Source organism: Piliocolobus tephrosceles, chromosome 13 (assembly GCF_002776525.5).
Source record: "Piliocolobus tephrosceles isolate RC106 chromosome 13, ASM277652v3, whole genome shotgun sequence".
Classification (NCBI taxonomy): domain Eukaryota; kingdom Metazoa; phylum Chordata; class Mammalia; order Primates; family Cercopithecidae; genus Piliocolobus; species Piliocolobus tephrosceles.
The window spans coordinates 47,143,079-47,165,232 of record NC_045446.1 but is presented as its reverse complement, the minus strand read 5'-3'; the positions used below and the strand labels follow the sequence as shown (position 1 = coordinate 47,165,232).

General features: G+C 38.6%; 1 protein-coding gene across 4 annotated transcripts in view; it reads right to left on the bottom strand.

Moving 5' to 3' along the window:
- The window catches only part of PIK3C2A (phosphatidylinositol-4-phosphate 3-kinase catalytic subunit type 2 alpha), a 118,090-nt gene that overhangs the window by 64,215 nt on the left and 31,721 nt on the right, over positions 1-22,154 (bottom strand). For 3 of the 4 annotated variants that reach the window (XM_023230785.2, XM_023230788.2, XM_023230786.2), the window contains exons 2-3: positions 15,215-16,344; positions 1,290-1,393 (exon numbers count right to left, since the gene is read on the bottom strand). In XM_023230785.2, coding sequence (XP_023086553.1) covers positions 1,290-1,393; positions 15,215-16,279 — 1,169 coding nt within the window. In that variant the 5' untranslated portion in view covers positions 16,280-16,344. The remainder of the gene's footprint in view (positions 1-1,289; positions 1,394-15,214; positions 16,345-22,154) is intronic. The other variant, XM_023230789.3, reaches the window with a different exon arrangement.

Here is a 22,154-nt window from a genome sequence, read left to right as displayed (position 1 = left end):
TTAACATGGCCTAACAGAAAAATACAAGGCCTGTTTGGGGAGAGTAACCTTTGCCAAGAAAAAGTGACTCTACTGATAATATTTTTTTTGTAAGGTATTCTGAAGAAAAGAAATGCTGGCTAAAAGGTAACATAAAGGAAGACAGAATTTTAATAAAATATCACCAATCGTCCAGAAAATCTCATTAAATATTAAGTTCTTCAACATTAAAATAATGTACATACTCAAAAATGTTCTGGGAACCCCAAATCCTGCTATGCTTAAAGCAGACCACACTGAAGACAATGCTGGATTCAGAAAAAAATCTCTCAGTGTGATCTACTTCCCTTTTTTAGATAACATATCTCTCATCCTCTTGGCCACAAGGATTGTTGTTCCACTCTTTCCTCCTGTGGGATTTTCCTATCTGGCTAGCGCTAAGGGGACTCCTTTTTCTTCTCTGCTACTGAGACCATTCAATTGCATGGGGGAAAGGCAGAGGAAGAAAAGTGAGGAAGGAGAAGGAAAGGAAAGGGAGTGGACAAAGAGAATCGAAGGAAGGAGGGATGATTTATAGTAATGAATTCCTGAATCTTGCTGTTAATGAACTCTGCCCCATCCTTCCTCTATCTGCTATTTGGGTTGTGAACCAATACATGACCCTTTTTAAGTTCAAGATGGGTTTTAGCACTTGTAACAGAAGTCATGACTAATATAGTAATATAATAGGAAGAAAACATGCTTAACCAGAAGCAAAAGAGAGTTGGTTCTATTATTGATATTACTGACTAGCCAAGTAAACTTTGTTAGGTTACTTCTCTGAGTCTCAGTTTCCTCACCTATAATGAATGTTAGACACATTTAAGATTGAGAGAACATTCTATAAATGTGTTTCTCTAAACTTCAGAAATATATTTGCTCTTCTAAACTTGCCTGTTATAATATCATTTCTTAAATGTGTAAAACAGTATTTTGAAGGCTAGAAAGTTTATAGCAAAATTAAGTCTAAGACAAAAGTATGTATTTTTTAAATGTACTGAAATTTACAGTTAAGTCATATTTTTTACTGGTTATTATAGTATCAGAAGTCTACTGTCTGACCTCAACTATTTCTTCCAAATATTAAGAAATCTAACAGGTGAAGATACAAGTTCAACTGTAGTTTGTGGTAACGTGCCAATTAACTCTGACTTGAAATTTTAGCCACAAGAAGAAAATAATTAAAATTTTTAAAATTTTATCATTATTAGCACTAAATTGGTTTTCAAGTCAATTTTTCAAACGAACATTTATAAAGAAAAATTCCTTACTTTGTAATGGATCGACAAAAAGCTGCCATCTCCTCATTCTGTACTTCAACTTCTTGAAGAAGAGAACTTCCAGTTGGCAAATTACTGGTCCCATTTGGGTCTTTCTGTAATTAAAACAGTGTTTTTATCTTAAAAGTGGAAGATCCACAAAATGCTACACAGCAGCACGGCACAAACACATTTTTATGAAAATATGTACAAAGCTATGGAGGTAAAATAAATCATATCAATAACGAATTTTTAAATTATATATTTCTATCTTTGTAAAAGTAATGTCAACTAAGCCTGATTTTAGTTCATTGGTTTTACTTGATCAGTAGTAGAAACAGGATGTACTAGAGTAAGAATGGAAAGATAAAGACCTTTCCATTCCAAATATTCCTAAAATAGACACTTTAGAAATTTTACAACTAAATGAAATTAAAGGACTCTCTGTTTTACGAAAATGAAGAGATCAAGCCCATTTGCGACTCTTCTAATCAGTCAGAAATTCTATATATTCAGCTAGGCCCCAAATTCCAAGAAAGAAGATGGTTTTTTATGTAAGAGAACGGGCATTTTCTAGGTTAATAAACTTATACAAACATCCTCACAATCCCTCAAAAGTTAAGTTTACGTCTGGTCAAAAACTGTTTACAGCTTTCAGGGAGATCAATTCACCACCCAAGCATAGCCAAACAGCAGAGTCCACTGAGAGTGTTTTGACACTACATAAAAATACTTGATTTGGGGCAAATTTCAAATATAAATTCCCTTTAAAATTAGAATTGGAACATTCTCAATTCAAAATTCAGTGAGAACAAAGTGCATACATTTCAAGAGTTATAACACTTTTCAGTGACTATGGCACACAAAAAGATTCTTCTTTTTTTTTTTTTTTTTGAGACAAGGACTCATTCTGTCGCCTAGGCTAGAGTGCAGTTGCTCAGCAACGGCTCACTGCAGCTTTGACCTCAGCAGCCTCCCAAATAGCTGGGACTACAGGTATAGGCCACCCCATCTGGCTAATTTTTGTATCTTTTGTAGAGTCGGGGTTTTACCATGTTGCCCAGGATGATCTCAATCTCCTGGGCTCAAGCAAGCAATCTGCCTGCCTCAGCACACAAGATGATTCTGTGTGAGAAAATTAAACTGAAAATTTAGGTCAACAATTTCTTTATGAGTTTCCTTCCTTTAAGACATGTCAGAGCCCTTTCTGCTAGAATGTGATATACACACTTGGAGAAAAAATAAATACTTCGAGTTCTACAAAAGCACAACTAAAAAGTAACAAGTCTCCTGGGGAAAAGAGAGTTAAGGTGGACTACTGAATATCCATGTAGCCAGGTGTGGTATTGCACACTTGTAGTCCCAGGTACCCAGGAGGCTAAATTAAGAGGGTCAGTTGAGTCCAGAAGTTTGAAGCCAGCGCAAGCAATACAGTGAAACTCCATCTCTCTAAAAATAAAAATAATTTTTTCATATCAACATAACTCTGTAATCAAAGCCCTAACTAAAACAATAACAGGTCCTTATAAAAATAATTGCACAGTTAAATGTCTGCTCCCATTTGCACCTAGCATTACATCCTTTGAAGCCTAAAACTCTGGGGCTCTTGTTTCCTCATTTGAGATATGAATTCTTCAGGACATACACTTCTAGTCAACACCAATTGCAATGAAGTTAAAAGCACAGTACCACTGTGGGAGGTCGAGGTGGGGCGGTGGATCACCTGAGGTCAGGAGTTCAAGACCAGCCTGGCCAACATGGTGAAACCTTGTCTCTACTAAAAATACAAAAATTAGCCAGGCATGGTGGCAGGCACTTGTAATTCAAGCTACTCAGGAGGCTGAAGTGGGAGAACTGATTGAACCTGGGAGGCAGAGGTTGCAGTGAGCCAAGATCGTGCCACTGCACTCCAGCCTGGGCGACAAAGTGAGACTGTCTCAAAAAAAAAAATTCGAAGAGAAATGTTTTTGCAGCTTCTTGGTCTGCAAACGTTGTTACAGCTGACATATAAATACTGTGGAATGTGAAACTGTTCTTGAAGCCACTCATTTTCACTAATAAGAGGACACTTCTGCAGAATTCTCAGTGTTTTCCTTATATCTTCATATAGTGCTAAAGGTTTCTCTTAGGTTGTGAGAAGTTTGTTTCCGATTATTTCAAAAAGTTAATATGCTGGGAAAGATTACGTCTGAACTAATGCTATTTTCCCATTATACTGACATCAGTCTCATAGCTACCTATCACACATCAATCAGTTTGTATTACAGAAGCAACCACTATGACAGACTATATTACTCTAAATAATGGGACTTGATATTTCCTAGCAAATCCTCTGGTTTCACACTCCAAATCTGCCACAATCTAATCCAATCTTATTTTCTAGAACTTTCCTAAAGATTTCTATGTTCCAGTTAGCTTGAATCATATCCTGTTCCTATAAAACACAAATCAAGCTATCTTGCCTCTGGACCTTTCCCTTCACCTTCCTCTTAAACTTCCTTCACCACATTCGTCAAAAATCTATTAATTTTTAAAGGTCCAACTGAATGCAACTGCATCGGCAATGCCCTTCATGATTACTCAGTATGAAGGAATTCTTCCCCCCATACTTCTAAGTACTTAGTCTGAACTAAACATCATAGTAATAAATCCTGTTTTATATTTGTCCTAATGTGAAAGCTCCTTGAGAACACAAATTGCATTTTGTTGAATTTTGTATTTTTGTATCCAGTTTAGAAGCATTCAGTCATTAGTTCAATGTGAACTTTTGTTCCCCCCAAAACAAGTTAAAATTCACTTACATATAACCAATGAATCTATCATAGGAATCATAAAACATTTAAAAACCATAAGACAATATGTAGTTCCTTCAATAACCTTCTGAAAAGAGTAGCAGTCATTTTCATTAGTATTTGATTCTATAAAATCAGCCTTTTCTAGGCTGGGCACAATGGTTCACGCCTATAATCCCAGCACTTTGGGAAGTCAAGGCAGGAGGATCACTTGAGCACAGGTCCTAGACCAGCCTGGGCATCATAGTGAGACCCTGTCTCTATAAAAGTTTTTTCAAAAAATAGCTGGGTGTGGTGGCATGTGCCTGTAGTCCCAGCTACTAGGGAGGCTGAAGTGGGAAAATCATTTGAATCCTGGAGTTTGAGGCTGCAGTAAGCCATGACTGCATTCTGTACTCCAGCCTGGGTAGCAGAATGAGACCCTGTCTCAAAAAAAAAAAAAACCAAACAAACAAAAAAACCTAAAACTAAAAAATTAAAAAATATATTTTTTTAAATATTTAATTTATATTTTTAAATATATACATTTGGGCCAGGAGCGGTGGCTCATGCCTGTAAGCCCAGAATTTTGGGAGGCTGAGGCGGACAGATCACCTGAGGTCAGGAGTTCCAGACCAGCCTGACCCACATGGAGAAAGCCTGTCTCTACTAAAAATGCAAAATAAGCCAGGCCTGGTGGCGCATGCCTGTAATCCCATCTACTCAGGAGGCAGAGGCAGGAGAATCGCTTGAACCCAGGAGGCGGAGGTTACGGTGAGCTGAGATCGCGCCATTGCACTCCAGCCTGGGCAACAAAAGCGAGACTCCATCTCAAAAAATATATATATATATACACATACACACACACACAATATATATATAAAATATATATTATATATAATATATACTTAATATATATAATATAAATATATCTAGGGGCATTCATTCATTTATAAACTTATTTATCAAAAAAAGCTCTATTAGGTGGGAACTATTATTACTCCCATTTTATGAAAAAAATGAGGCACAGATAAGTTAATTAACTCACAAGGTCATACAGATAATATAGGCAGAGTGTGAATTTCAACCCAGGCAGTCTGGCTTCAATGTCACATGCTTAATCACCATGCTAATCTGTCTCTCAAAAGAATATCCTTAAAAATCCCTAGAAACACAATGTGAAAAACAACATTGTGACCTTTGTGGGAGCAGTGCTGGGAAAACCTAAAGCTTTGCTGCACCTAAGAATCATCTTTCCCTGAAGAACTGTTCTTCATGTTTTACTTATTTTAAAAACAGATTCTGAATCTCCTTAGGTGGCATTTTAGGATTTAAAAAAAATAATAATAGCTGTATTTTTTGCTGTGTCTCTCATGAATTAGGTCCTTCCTTTTATTCAAGTTATGAGTTTGAATTAACAAAAACTAAATATAATAATTATCTAGTCACATATCAAGGTAATAATAGAATCCGGAAAGTTAACTCAAATGTTTTGTCTGGAAAGGGTAAAAAATAGCTAGGCTGCCAATATTTCACCCCAAACATTAACATTAACAGTTTTGGATTTTTCCCTCTGCTCTCTCTGGAATAAAAAATACATATATTTCACACATATTCCCTTAATCCATACTCCCACCCCACCTCCAAACTCCACACAAACAAACCAAAGCATCAAATCATCTCTTCTCCATTGATCTTGCACAGACTTTTCTTCTGTGGCACTCAAGACTTTCTATTTTGTACTGCATTTACACACATTCACATCTTGTCTCCCCTTTCTAGCCCAAGTTCTTTAATGGTGAAGTCTACAAATGATTAATGTGTGCAATCCTCACATTGCATAACCACACACACTTTTTAACAAATGAAAGAGATATTTGATAATCAATAAGAAAACACTGCCAATGCATTAGCCAACACATGGAACAAAGAAAGAAGTTTGCAGGGGAAGATACAAAGTTCTCTAGTAAATATGTTGTGTTTGAAAACCCATGTAGATGTTTAGGTCATCGTCTAGAAATGTTCTACTCCAGAAATATTCTATTCCAGAGCTAGAGACAAAGATTTAGGGATCATCCAGTTTCTGTAATTTTTTACAGGGAACTCTCTCTCTGTTAACTGCTGTCAGCATCCATCAGGATCACTGAGAGAGCAAATTCTCAGTCAGCAGTCTTTGGGTCAAGCTCCATTAAGAGGAAACAGTCTCTCTGGGAAGCTAAGGGAGACATAAGGGCCTGTATCTGTGAGGCACAGAACTGGGACATCTCTTTATTTTCATAATATATGGAAAGACTTATGCAATTATGAGCTGACAAGTCTCCAGATCTGCAGTTGGCAAGCTGGAGACAAAGGAGAGCAATGGTGTAGTTGCAAAACCCAAGAAGGGCCAATGCTTCCATTTTAGTCCAAAGGCAGGAAAAAAATTGATGTTCCAGCTTGAAGGCAGTCAGGCAGGAGGAGTTTCCCCTTTACTTTTGGGAGGGTCATTCTTCAAGTAATCGGATGAGGCTTACTCACATTAAGCAGGAAATTTGCTTTATCCGGCTGACCAATTCAAACATTAATCTGACCCAAAAACACACTCATAGACATACCCAGAATAATGTCTGATCAGATATCTGGACACCCTCCATGGCCTAGTCAAGCTGAAACATAAAATTAACCATCACAGCATCTCCATCATAGACAGCCAAGGAGTCACATTACTATAAGGGTCTAGATCAGTAGCTTTCAATCTAAGTACATTGGAGCCTCAAGAATAAAGCACTGACCAAGGGAAAACAAGTAAAGCATTACTAAAGACAACCAAGAACAAAACCTTTGAAGGAATGCCTATGTTTAAAGGCTAGACAAAGAAAAAGGAGTCAAAAATCATAGGAAGAAAAATAGGAAGTAGATTTACCCAGGGTAACAGAAGTTTCAAGAAAAGGATGTAGTAAATTTTTTTTAAATAAGCAAAAGGGCGAAATGGTGAATATGGTCAAGGGATTGGCAATTCTATAACATAATGGGAATAAGAGGAGGAAAGCAAGAGACTGGAAAGGCAGTGAGTACAAATTCCTTTTTAAAGAGTAATAACTTTAAGGACAGGTGTGGTAGCTCATATCTGTAATCCTAGCACTTTGGGAGGCAGGTGGATAGCTCTAGTCCAGGAGATGGAGACCAGCCTAGGCAACATAGTGAAACCCATCTCTACACAATATACAAAACTTAGCTAGGTAGAATGGCATGCCCCTGTAGTCCCAGCTACTCAGGAGGCAGAGGCAGGAGGATGGCTTGAACCCAGGAGACAGGAGACAGAGGTTGCAGTGAGACCAGGTTGCGTCACTGCACTCTAGCCTGGATGACAGAGCAAGACTCTGCCTTAACAAAACAAAAAAAAAACAAAACAAACAAACAAACAGTAATAACTTTGGGGAAGACAGGAATAAACAGAAACAAGAAAAAGAGTTAAGTTTTGGAAAAGGGAAGGAACATCTCTTCTTTTCAAACCAGAAAGATGAGGGAAATGTGAGGTGAGCAGTTCACACATGGATAGCCTTGACCTCGATTTAAAAGAAGAAAATGGTAGAGAGTTGGCAGAAATGAGTTTGGAGGTTTAAGGAAAGTGGTGGAGGTTTAAAACAACTCACAAAAATTTATCAATAAATACTCTGTAAAGTAGTTACAAGAATATGGGGAAGATTTATACCTATACAAGTTCAAGGTTCATGTCATTATTACCCAGAAATTATATGGACCACACCACCAAGTTTTCAATAAATACACTTTAAACATTAAATACATGTTACTTTTCAGAAGAAAGTTGGTTACATCCTTATTTGGACTTTTTTTCCCCCAAAGAAACTTTATCTGTACTGTTCAAATACACTTAGCCAGACCATGAAAATCACATGTCGTTGAACCTTCCCTCTTCGTTAAAATTAATCATAGATGCTTTCCAACGGGGATATGTTTATAACGTTAATACAATTAACTTTTTTTTTTTTTTTTGAGACAGAGTCTCGCTCTGTCGCCCAGCCTGGAGTGCAGTGGCCGGATCTCAGCTCACTGCAAGCTCCGCCTCCCGAGTTCAAGCCATTCTCCTGCCTCAGCCTCCCCAGTAGCTGGGACTTCAGGCGCTCGCCACCTCACCCGGCTAGTTTTTTGTATTTTTTAGTAGAGACGGGGTTTCACCGGGTTAGCCAGGATGGTCTTTGATCTCCTGACCTTGTGATCCGCCTGTCTCGGCCTCCCAAAGTGCTGGGATTACAGGCTTGAGCCACCGTGCCCGGCCTTACAATTAACTTTTAGAAAGAGTTTACAACCACAGAACTTTGCAAAGCCACTTCTATGAAAATAATTCGATCCATTACTAAAATTCTTTGAAATCTGCTCAAGGTATTTAAATTCATAGCTATTAACTAAAAGCCTGATTTAAACTTAAATTGCCAGAAGACACAGTTTTAAGTATTATGTCTTTTACTGGTTTTGGTCACAAAAAAATTGGAACTAAAGTATTTAGAGTATTATTAATAAAACAAAGGACACTAGATGGAAACAGGAAGTAAGCTTGCTGAGTGAGAAGAAAAATACCCTCTGTGTTGAGTTTTCACCACAAAGCATAAAATTCTTACAGGAAATGAACACTTAAGCATGTGAAGTAATTATAAAGAATAGGCATTGCAAATTATTTTCCAATAAAAAATATGAGGGAAAGGTTTGTAAATAGAGATGAATGGTGTGTAAAAATTAAAAGCTCCGTGTCAATGAATTGTGCCATGGATTTCCAAAGTCAGCCTATTACCAGTGTTCATTCAGTTTATCTCCCTATTTTGGTCTACATCAAACCAAACTTTATCTTCCTGTACACAAAATGAAATCTTAGCACTAACAAGAAGGCTTAGAACTTTTTCATACAAAAATCCATTCTGGGCCGGATGCAGTGGTTCACACCTGTCATCCCTGCACTTTGGGAGGCTGAGGTGGGTGGATCACCTGAGGTCACGAGTTCAAGACCAGCCTGACCAACAAAGGTGAAACCCCATCTCTACCAAAAATACAAAAATTTGCCGGGCACGGTGGCAGGCACCTGTAATCCCAGCTACTTGGCAGGGAGGTTGAGAGAGGAGAACTGCTTGAACCCGAGACGTGGAGGTTGCACTGAGCCAAGATTGCATCACTGCACTCCAGCCTGGGTGACAGAGCGAGACTCTGACTTTAAAAAAAAAAAAAAAAAAAAACCCTATCTGTAGCATTTATAACAGGTGCATGCCAAGCCTCTAAGTCATCAAATAATTGTGTTTACAACTGTTAAATTTAGCCTAAACCTGCCTCCTAACACATTTTAAGTTCAGCCTAACAATTTCTCCATGCATAGTGAACTGTAACCTAGCTGGACGTGTAAACAAACTGTAACCTACTCTTGTGCCAATCACCAAGTTTCAGCCAATCAAGGGTGGCCAACGGTTCAAAACATGTTCAAATAAGGCAAACGTCAGGCCAATAACCAATTCAGCTGTTTCTGTACTTCATTTCCATTTTGTATACATCACTTTCCTTTTCTGACCATAAATCTTCCACCACATGGCTGCACCGGAGTCTCCCTGAACCCATTCTAGGTCAGGGGCTGCCTGATTTGTGATCTCTTCTTTGCTAAATTAAACGATGTTAAATATGTCTAAAGTTTTTCTCTTAACACAACCTGAGAGCAACCATCATGAAATATCTCTTTCTAAGTTCCTTTGTAGATATTTAACCATGAAACCTGTCTCCCTGAATTTTCTTCCCCATTGGTTCTTGCTCTACTTTTTAGGACAATGGATTTTAAAATTAAGCTACTAAACTGAATTCTCAATTCACAGAAAAAAATATATAAACAAATAGGACTTGTTTGGCCAGGCACAGTGGCCCACGCCTATAACCCCAGCACTTTGGGGGACTGAGGTGGGTGGATCACTTGAGGTCAGGAGTTCGAGACCAGCCTAGTCAACATCGTGTGACCCCCCCCAACTCTACTAAAAATGCAAAAATTAGCTGGGTGTGGTGGCATGCACCTGTAGTCTCAGTTACTTGGGAAGCTGAACCAGAAGAATCACTTGAACCTGGGAGGTGGAGGTTACAGTGCGCCGAGATAGTGCCACTGCACTCCAGAGCCTGGGTGACAGAGCGAGACCCTGTTTCAAACAAACAAACAAAACAAACAAACAAATAGGACTTGTTTAATTTTAAGTTTTTCTATGCAACGTATTTTAACTTTCAGCCCTTACTACCAGTTATTTCTCTTTGTTTTTTAGAGACAGGGTCTCATTCTATAGCCTTGGCTGGAGTCCAAGGGCCTTATTATTATAGCTCACTGCAGCCTCAAACTCCTGGGCTTGAGATCCTCTTACCGCAGCCTCTTGCGGGACTACAGAACAGCTGTAGTCCCAGCGTGTGTCACCACACACAGCTTTTTTTTTTTCCCATAAACATGGGTCTGCCTACATTCCTCAGGCTGGTCTCAAATTCTTGGCCTCAAGCAGTCCTCCCACCTGGCCTCCCAAAGAACTGGGTTTACAGACATGAGCCACCACACCTACCCTTCTACCAGTTGTTTCTATTAAAATCTAGCACAGATTGTCATCTAATGTAACACAAAGTAGTATACTTAATATATTTAACATACTAAAAAAATTAGTATATCAATATTTCATCCTGTTTTATAAGAGCACCATGACTTTCAGGTATTCTACTTACTGAACTGGTTTGAAAATGTATGCCCAAAATACAAAACCTTTAAAAAAAAAAAAAAAAAAGTCCACTTCCTCTTCCACATAGCAACTTCTCAAATTTTAACTATTATTTCTGAAAGGGATCTAGTCTAGTCAACTTTATTTCATAGATAAAGAAACTCAGATTCAGTGATTTAACTCCAATTAATACTCTCTTCTTCAGACAAAATACCTCCAACAGTTCCTTAAATGGCATAAGTTCTAGATCCTGAAAACTATAGTCTTCTCTTTTCAAGACATACTCTAGGCTGGGCACAATGGCTTACACCATAGGGAGACCTCACCTTCACAAAAACTAAAAAAATTAGCTGGGTGTGGTGGCATGTACCTGTAGTCCCAGCTACTCAGGAGGCTGCATTAGAAGAATCACTTGAGCCTGGGAGGTATAGGTTACAGTGAGCCGTGATCACACTGCTGCATTCCACCCTGGGTGAAACAGTGTGAGACCCTGTCTTTAAAAAAAAAAAAAAAAAAAAAAAAGACACACTTCAGTTTCCTTACTGGTGGCCCCTCTTAGGATATACTCAAACAAAATTATTAGATGGGGTTTGATTAGAGTATAATGGGATGATGAACACTTCCTCAGCCATGCTGCAGTTAGACTCCTCTAAGACTGGCAAGTACCCTAAGCCACGTCAGTTCAGATAGCACACTATCAGTAAAGCTGTTGACATGTTACGCTGTAGTAATCTAGCTCCAATCTCTGATCAAGTCATATTATTGCTTACCCAGTTTCTGGCTCATATTCTCATAATTCATTTGCTTACTACTTTAATCCTTCCCCTATACTTTTTAACTAAGATCTAGGAACGTGTTTCTGCTAAAACTAATCCTGGCTGGCAGCCTAGTTAATTAATTCCTAGAGTTTGAGCAACTAGCAGCTCTCTGTAACAACCATGTGACCTGATTACCCAAATCTTGCTAGGCAAACGTCTTCCTATCTTTAGGAAACTACCCATCCTCATTATTCCTCCAAGATACTTTCTGAAAGCACCCCAAATAAGGAAAATATCAAGATGGTACTGTGACAAATATTTTAATACATAGGAAAAAATAAATGTAGGGAGACTTACATGGGTGTCACACCCCTGCCCCACCAAAGGAAACGGTGGAGAACACATGTGTTGAACTAGAAGTGACCAATCTAAACTAAAAAGGTCAAGCAGGGGCAGGAAGTTGAGTTTTGCAATGAAAGCATTAGCAACCTATGCTTTGGGTTTTGAGCTGAAAAGAAACTGTTCCCAGGGTACTCTATTTTTACACTTTGCTATTTGTCTTGTCATTTTCCCAAGCTTGTAGGCTCCTAAAGTATGAAGAAACTTTAAAGTCATCCAGTCAAGAGGTCCCAAATGCAGGTCCAAGGGAGTAACACATTTGCTGCATTAGAACCACTTAGGGAAGTTTTGCAAAAATTGGTTATCTTCCCCCTGAAATTTCATACTGTCCTTTGGCACCCCTTCCTCCAAATCAGGACTGAGTAAGCCTAAACTCTGTAGGATACAGTGACATATAACTAAATTTGGGAAGCCATTTGAACCATATTTGAATATCTACTCCTTCCAAAATAGCATGTTGTATCACCGGAGTTTGAAAAAGGGAGGGCTGGCCGGGCGCAGTGGCTCATGCCTGTAACCCCAGCACGTTGGAAGGCTGAGGCAGACAGATCACCTGAGGTCAGGAGTTTGAGACCAGTCTGACCAACATGGAGAAACCCCATCTCTACTAAAAATAAAAAATTAGCCGGTCGTGGTGGTGCATGCTTATAATCCCAGCTACTTGGGAGGCTGAGGCAGGAGTATCGCTTGAACCCAGCGGCGGAGGTTGCGGTGAGCTGAGATCACGCCATTGCACTCCAGCCTGGGCAACAAGGAGAAACTCTGTCTCAAAAAAGTAAAAAAAAAAAAAAAAAAAAAAAAAGCTGGGGAGGGCTTTTAGAGTCAGATGGGTTTGAATGTCAGTCCAACTTGTTATCATGGAAATTTTCAAATATACATAAAGTAGAATAATAGACACCCAGGTATCCATCATTGGCTTCAGGGATTATCAACATATAGCCAATCTTGTTTCATCTATAAGCCCTCTAAACCTCAACACCTCACTTGATTTTATTACATTTTAACTTCTACAGTATATATCTCTAAATGTAAGATTCATTTAATTAATTGCAATATCATTATTACACCAAAATATTAACAATAATTCCTTTTAACTTATTTACATCTCAGTTTCCTCAACTGTAAAATAGGAATGGGTCATACTCTGGCCTCATAGGATTCTTGTGAGCTTTCTGTCTCAGTGATTAAAAAAAAAATGTAGAAGAGTCCTTTGACTTTGGCAACATATTGGTAAAAAATAATAATGAAGAGTTCAGTTTGAATATGTACAACATAGATAAAAATCATGTAAGTTCTTGCTTTCCGAATCCCAGTCTTGGAGCTTTGGACAGTAAATAACCCACCTACCCAGAAACCTCAACTTGCTTAAGATGATGACTACAATGCATCTGGAATGGTAATGTCAGCTCAGCTGGGACAATCTATTTCTCTCAGCAGGTAAACGACTTTTCAACAATGGGAAGTTCAGAATTTAAGATATAATTAAATTAATCAAGGTAATTTATAAACATCTGTGTTAACTTCAAGACAATCTATTATAGCTACAATGCATTCATTGTGGGGCTCTGCCTTCTACCAGTGCAAGGGTTGAGCCTAAGCTCAGCTCCCTACAAGACAAGGGGCTTCCTTTCCTTTGATAGCAAGACTAATTTTTCAGAGCCCCAATGTCTTTCTCCAGGTTCAAGGCAGTTGCTCTTCCCAAACAACTCTAAACAGCTGACATCTTAAATCCAGACTACATCTCAAATCCTGACTCCAGGCACTAAACACAGAATTCGTTTCTCTCATGAGAAACCTATAAAATAGAGACCCACAGCTAGGAAGTCATCTGCCTGTTAGAAATTGACCCGAATACGAATCCAGCAATGACCTGGACCCTGTAGGATGGGAAGATCAGGGGACCAGTGCCTTCCCCCCACCACCCCTATTTTTTGAGATAGGGTCTTGCTCTGTCGCTCAGGCTGGAGTACAGTGGTGCAATCATGGCTCACAACAGCCTCAACCTCCTGGTCTCACACAATCCTCCTACCTCAGCCTCCCAAGTAGCTGGGACCACAGGAGTATGCCATCATGCCCGGCTAATTTTTTTTATAATTGTGGTAGAGACAGGTTCTCATTATGTTGCCCAGGCTGGTCTCAAAGTCCTGGGCTCAAGCGATCCTCCCACCTTAGTCTTCCAAAGTGCTGGGATTACAAGCGTGAGTCATCATGCTGTCTAAACCTTCTTAATACCTATTTCTCTTCTTTCCAGACATCCAAATGGTTTTGTTTAAAGTCAACAATTCGGCCAGGCATAGTGGTTCACGCCTATAATCCCAGCACATTGGGAGGGCGAGGTGGGCTGATCACCTGAGGTCAGGAGTTCAAGACCAGCCTGATCAACATGGAGAAACCCTGTCTCTACTAAAAATACAAAATCAGCCAGTGTAGAGACACATGCTGTAATCCCAGCTACTTAGGAAGCCGAGGCAGGAGAATTGCTTGAACCTGGGAGGTGGAGGTTGCCGTGAGCTGAGATTGCACCACTGCACGCCAGACTGGGCAACAAAAGCAAAACTCCGTCTCAAAATAATAATAAATAAAGTCAACAATTCAACATAAACCAATCCAAATCATGCAAAATCCATCCCTCCTTCCCCATCTAAATGCTAGTTAACTCCCAATGACAAAATAGTAGACAGTTGCTGATCTAATTAGCTGAATGATATAATTCACACTAAAGTGAGAATGAGGCTTAAACATTCCCAGGTTACACAGATAGAAGAGCAAAACACAAATCCACAATGGTAATATTTCATTCTTCACTTTTATTGATAAAAGTGTTTAAAGGGAGAGTCCTTTAAGTTGCTCTTCTCTCTCTGGGGTTATTTTTTCATTCATTGATTCATGGTTAAAAACAACAAAACAAAATGCATGAGAATTTCCATAATGGGACTAAAAATAAAAATTCCTTATCTGCGTTAAAAAAATAAAAGGAGTAAGGAAGAGAAAGAAGGGATCATATGTAATGAGGAGATATGGACAGACAAATTTAAAATATCTTAAATGCCTCTCAGTGACAGCCAGATCCTTCATTAGAGGCTTTTTATTTACAATCCTGGAAAAATATTAATAGCAAGCAATTTTTCAATTGGCCTAATCACATTTAATCCTTTGCCACACAAGCAAAGAATCAAAGCACACTTGAGAGCAAAGAAAAAATTCAAAATGAAAAATATTTTTTTTCTTAACAAATTCTGTATACAAATACGAACTCTGTGTTATACTAAATTTCAGAAGTTAGTAAGAGAAGACTATACCTGAAATATATGGCCCTGGGCTTTTGCAAGCTGAGTTGTTCGAATATTTAAAGACTGGCTTCTTGTTACAGTTGCCACAGAAAGGGATTTTCCATTCACCTTTCTTTCAAGATGACAATTTGCTGGCGATCTCTCTTCAAGAAGAACGGCATCCCAAGGATCCTTTGCTAGCAAACTTGAAACATTTTTTTCTTCTTCATGGTCTAATACCTCCACATTATCCACCTTAGGCTTACTTAGAGGATCCAAATCTAACCAGTCAAATTTACTGATATCCTCAGACTTTGGAGATACCTGTAGATTGCTGACTTTCGAATCTGTTATCTCCAAATCAGTCCTTGCTTTCCCATTTTTTAAAAATTCTGATGTACTAGCTATTTTATCAAATAGTTTTGCCATGTCAGGACTGACTACTGGACGATAGATAGGTAAGCTTCCTTGTGGATGAAAGGGTGTGGCAGGTGTCAAAGGATATGAAAAATATGGAGATTGTCCCGGAAGACTTAAATATATAGGTTCTGTAGATGGAAAAGTGGGCATTCTTGGATTGAAGCCATTTTGGAATGCAGCCTGTTTACTGTAAGTAGAAGGATAAATAGAAGGTAAAGTATAAGTGGAAGGCCCAGATAATCCAGGTGGCCACTGTCCTCTCTGAATAGTAGGTCTAAAATAGAGCTGTGCTGAAAAGGAAGGGCTCAGAACAGGAGTAGCTGGTAATACAGGTGTTTTTCTAGTCTCAAAACTGTCATCCAGCAATAGTTTCTCAAGTTCAGCTTGGGTGAGCTTTTCTACATCAATATCTAATGCTCTTTTTTGAGAATCTGATTCGGGAAACACCATGAGATCATAATCCTGTTTATTATAAACCTGTGCTTTTTTTCTGGTGCTGCTTGACAACTCAAAGCTTTTCTGATTGTCAGTCACTTGCCTATCCTTTTGTAGTTTTGCTAAAGCCTCTGCTTCCATCTGTAATGCTTCTTCTTTGTCCACATCGTTTGCTCTTGTTGGTTCCGGATGTGAAGATGGACATTCTTTAAATCCGCTGTTGCTGGATATCTGAGCCATGTCCACCAAAAAGACCAAACCTTCCTTCCTCTATTTTTTTCTTGTAGCTTCCAAAATAGCAAGAGCTATACATAAAAATAAACATAACAATTAGATTTCTAAACATATTTTGTTTGCAACCTACCCCATATGACATAGGACTTAAAGCCACTTAGAAAAATACACTATAAAATAAACAAAAACAGTTGGATGAAATCTGGATGAAGGAACACTTAACATCTTATACACTGTGGGGTTACAGAAGATGTTCAGATACACATCACTTTAACCCCATTTCCTGACCCAAGTGGAAAGCTGGCACAGTAAATGAACTTTCATTTTAGCAGTCACAATGGCTGTCATTAACCAGTGGTACTTCTGGCAGAATTCTTAGCATGAAATGACTTAAGTGCTAGTCACATATTTTCAAAAGTTCAGACAGGGTTTATCGATATGCAGAAATAGCAAGTCAAAATGGTTTTTGATCTTTTGCTATTTGTTAAATTGCTCAAAAGCCAATTAGCAATAAAAACATCCAATACCTAGCTAATAAAATAGGAAACTATTATTTTATCAAAATACTATGTGCAAAACTGATTAAGGTTTAATAATCTTCCAGAAATATTAAAAATGTATAATGTAACATGGATTTGAATAATAAGACAAAAGTGTTAAGGCTTATTAGAAGTTCTGAGGTAATATTTCACTCAAAGATTAAATTACAGCTGAATTGGTCATATAGTTTTAATTACATTTCTATTCTGATTATCTGCAGTTAAATCAATAGTTATAATACCAAAATTTCTCCTTTTCAAAATCCTTATTTTTATTCATGAAAAGATGAGAAGATTACTTTGTCATAGATTAGCTTATAAAAATTTATACTCCTCTATTTAAGACAAACACTTAATTCAGACCAAGATTACCCTGTGAAGCAGTATGACCAACTGAAAGGTTGCTTAGCTACTCCGTAACACAGAGCACATTTCCTCCTTCTAAACAATATGATAAAAGGGTTAAATATGGATTCTGGAGTCACATCACCTTAGTATAAGAAGGTATATGACCGGCCGGGCGCAGTGGCTCACACCTGTAATCCCAGCACTTTGGGAGGCCAAGGTGGGCGGATCATGAGGTCAGCCGATCGAGACCACCCTGGCTAACACAGTGAAACCCCGTCTCTAATAAAAATACAAAAAATTAGCTGGGCGTGGTGGCAGGTGCCTATAGTCCGAGCTATTCAGGAGGCTGAGGCAGGAGAATGGCATGAACCTGGGAGGCGGAGCTTGCAGTGAGCTGAGATCCCGCCACTGCATTCCAGCCTGGGCGACAGAGCGAGACTCAGTCTCAAAAAAAATAAAAAGAAGGTATACGACCTTGAGCAAATGAAAACTTTTCTGTAAGTCTTACTTTCCTAATTTTTTAAATAAAAAAGTATCAATCTAAATTAGTATACAAACTAAATGAAATAATACACATAAAAGTGCTTATCATTGGCCTTGGGCATAAGCATTAAATAAATGGTACATATTATTAATCTAATCCAGTTTGTGATACATCTACTTTAAATACCTAGAAAGCAAGAGAGCTCCTGTTTACATTCTATGGTCTTTCTTTCTAGCAAACACAATGCTTGTCTACCATATATGCTCAATATATGTGTGAAAAAAAACAAAATAAGCTCAAATTAATATAATACAAACGATAATCGAATTGTTGAGGTAATACTACACAAACAAAAAAAAATTAGTGAGGAGGTCATGCAGAAAGAGGAATTCAAAGAAAGTCCTTGGAATGTTCTTGGGGTATTATTTTGCAATCCTTCATACAATTATTTTCCTTTCTGTGGTAGACTACAAAGCATGGGCACAATGTATATTTAAAATATGCACACTTTACTGTATGTAAACTTTATATCAAAAGAAAAAGCTGTAAATATTGAACTCTTGTTAAATATGCACAAAGTACTTAGAGGAAAGTACTAACGTCTACAATTTGTTGTTCTTGTCGTTTAGAGATGGGGGGGTGTGTCTCACTATGTTACCCAGGCTGTTCTTGAACTCCTGGCTTCAAGCGAGCCTCCTGCCTCAGCTGGGATTACAGGCATGATCCACTGTGCCTCGCTCTTACAATTTACTTTGAAATGCATTTTTTTAAAAGATGAATTAATGGATAGCAGAATAGATGGATAAATATGTGATTAGACAGGTTGGCGTGAACCCGGGGGGCGGAACTTGCAGAGAGCAGAGATTGCGCCACTGCACTCCAGCTTGGGCGACACAGCGAGACTCTGTCTCAAAAAAAAAAAAAAGAAAAGAAAAGAAAAATGTGTATAGTAGAATCTAGGTGACACAAATATGAGTGTTCCCTTTGAAATTCTTTTAACTTGGTTGCCAAGACTGAAAATTTTCAAAATAAAAGGCTAGGTAGTAGGGAACAAGAGGAGAACAAATTCCTCTCATTTCAACACATACTCCCACCCCTTGGGATGTGATTTTGTTGCTCCTCCCATAAAGAGGAGGGCTCTATTTCTCTACTCTCTTGAGCTGAGCAGGCCTTGTGACTTGGCTTTTACCAATGAAATGGAAGTGACACTGTGGGAATAGGAGTTCCAAATCTAGGTCCAAAAAGGCTTTACTACTTCAGTTGTTTGTCTCTTGAAATGCAGCCACTGTTACGCGAATGCTCACTGAGGATGACAGGGGCCAGCTAACAGCCAGCACAAACCACCAAACATGTGATCTTAGACCAAACATGGATCTTAGACCATCCATCCACGCTCCAGATGACCACAATTCCATGAGTGACCAAAGGTGAGACCAGCAGAAGAAACCACCAAGCTGAGCTAAAGTCAAATTGATAACCCACAGAATCATTTTGGAATGATCTGCTATATAGCAACAGATAACTGATAAACTTTTTCTTATTACTTTTAGAAAACAAAGTGCAAGCCACTGTACTATTTAGCAACAAACTTCTGTTTTAACTTCCACCACCACCTTCCTCAACTTATCCTCAGGGAACAAACGGTTTTCTTTTCCTTTCTAAGGAGACCTCCTCCATGTGTATCCTTAACCCCACTGAATTCCCCTCCACTTCTTCATCAATGATTACCTCCTTTGCATTGTTAACTTATTTACTTGCTTAGGGTCCTGTGCCACAAAAATGCTTAAGTCTTCTCCATATTGAAGCGGGAGAAATCTTAACATTCCCCTTTAGATTCCAGTAGCTTCCATTTTAATTTTCTTTTTTCACTGCCATACTTCTCCAATGAGCGACCTAGAAAATCTTTTCTTTACACCTCCTGCCTTGGAAAAATTCTACTTGTACTTCAGGGCCCAATTCAAATACTGTCTCCTCTCTTTAGCTTTCCCTAAGCAGCTCTTATCAGAATTCATCTTTTTAGATTAACCAAAACATTTTTATCACAGCTTTCTCTTCTTCACTTCTGTAGACCTTTTGCTGTTTTTGCCTATCAACATCTTTGCTTCTGGTTGTTGAACCTACAGCTTCCATTTTGGAGACTGATCTCCCTTTATCCCACATAGTTAAAATAGAACTGGCCATCTCTACCCTTGTCCCCCATCCCCATCCACTCCAGAGGATCCAAATCTGGCCCATCAGAGTTAACTCCTGGACTTCTGCTGAAACTATTTGGAAAGAAAGCTCTTCTTTGAGCTTACTAAACTTAGATATAAGCCTGGCCCTGCTGTGGCCGTCTTTGTCACCACTTGAGGAGATACTGCCTAAGAATGAATCCAATCCAGAGGAAAGCAGAGCTAAGATAAAATGAAGAAAGACAGATTCTGGCTAATATGACATTAAGCATCTGGATCCAACCAAGCCCAAAGCCAGCCTTTCATTTATGTAAGCCAGTAAGTCTCCTTTTTTGCTTAAGCCAGTTTAAAATAAGCTTCTGCCATAACAAAAAATGTCCTGATGAACACAGAATCTGTGAACCTTTGTGTCTACACCCAACGGACTAAAATAAGCTTAAGCGCAAAGGCCTACTTGTTTATTTTTGGAGTTCCCCATAACATTTAAAAGTACCTTGCTTAATGAATGAAAACTTAATTTACTGAACATGTGGGGTTTGTTTCTTTGTTTGTTTAGACAGAGTCTCATTCTGTTGCTCAGACTGGAGTGCAGTGGCATAGTCTCGGCTCACTGCAACCTCTGCCTCCTGGGTTCAAGCAATTCTCCTGCCTCAGCCTCCCGAGTAGCTGGGATTACAGGCGCCCGCCACCACACCTGGCTAATTTTTGTATTCTTAGTAGAGACTAAAAAGTTTAGTGGAGACTAATAGCATTTTGCCATGTTGGCCAGGCTGGTCTTGAACTCCTGACCGCAAGTGATCCGCCCGCCTCAGCCTCCCAAAATGCTGGGATTACAGGCATGAACCACCTCACCTGGCTGAATATGTGTTTTAACAAGAGGGAGTGAGGGCTATTGGACAGTCTTAAAGAAGGCATTTCCAATGGCACAAGAGTATGGATATATGGTAGGAAAAATAAAACAAATGTAATCATCTATTGTGGAACACCAAAGTATACTGCCTATTTTTCACAAAATCAGATGTTTTAAAACAAAATAGCAGGCACGCACTGTGGCTCACGCCTGTAATCCCAGCACTTTGGGAGGCCGAGGCAGGTGGATCACCTGAGGTCAGGAGTTCAAGACCAGCTTGGCCAACATGGTGAAACCCCGTCTCTACTAAAAATACAGAATTTAGCTGGGTGTGGTGGCATGCACCTGTAAGGCCAGCAACTCAGGAGGCTGAGGCAGAAGAACCCTTGAATCCAGGAGGCAGAGGTGGCAGTGAGCCAAGGTCACCATTGCACTCCAGCCTGGGCAACAAGAGCGAAATTCTGTCTCAAAAAACACAACAAAACAAAACAACAGCATTTTACAAAGAGAAAGGCTACTTAGATATAATTCATCTTCCACAAGCATAATGTCAATTTGTTATTTAAGTATTCTGCTTGTTGCCACATTTGGTAATGAACAATGTAGCATTATTCTGAAAGAAGGATCTAGATTTTTTCAAATTAGTTTACAATAGTTTATTCACTGGAGAATACACTTGTTCTAAGTATTTCAAATGAATGTTAACTCTCATTTACTGATAAAAGTATAAAATTAATCATTTGAAATATATTTTAATAGTGAGTACGGGTTTTTCTCACATCACCAATTTATTTGCTTGCTCTGTTTCTAGTACCAACAACCAAAGTAGTACATGCTAAAGTAAATTCAACTCTAAGTAGTAAAAGTGAGCTGAATGCTACCAGCTAAGTTACCATATTTTAGTTTTCCAAGAGGTTATCATGCATGTATACTAAAATGGCAATAAAAGAACTTAACATTGTTTGTCCAAAAGTAACCCTGTGCTTCAGCTATTTTTCTGGGGCTGCTGCATTGACATGCTCCATTAATTTTTTAAAATAAAACTTCATTTGATGACAAACATTTAGCAGGAAATAATTTCCTACATCCTAATTCAAAATGAAAACTTCAATGCTAATGTCCCCTTAATTCAAGCTGAGAAAGACAATATAACTAGTATTTGAATGAGGCCTGCAAATCATCTGCCAAAATTTTCTCAACATAAAGTAATCCAGTGAAGATCACAAGGCTGTAGCTACTTTAAAATTCTTCCAAAGTGGGTAATTAAACTATTGAGTTAAACGTTTGGACACCATTTGCATATCCCAAAACAGAAGAATTAATTTAAAAGTTCTTGGCTTCTTCTGTGTTAGACAGTCATTTACAATTTAAATTTAAACCCCAGAAAACAGAAAAAAGCAAGTCGGTGCTGCTACCCATCTAAATGTTTTCCTGATCTTAAAATTTCAAGACAACTAAGAAAACTAAAAAAGAATTATTTGAGTTGAAC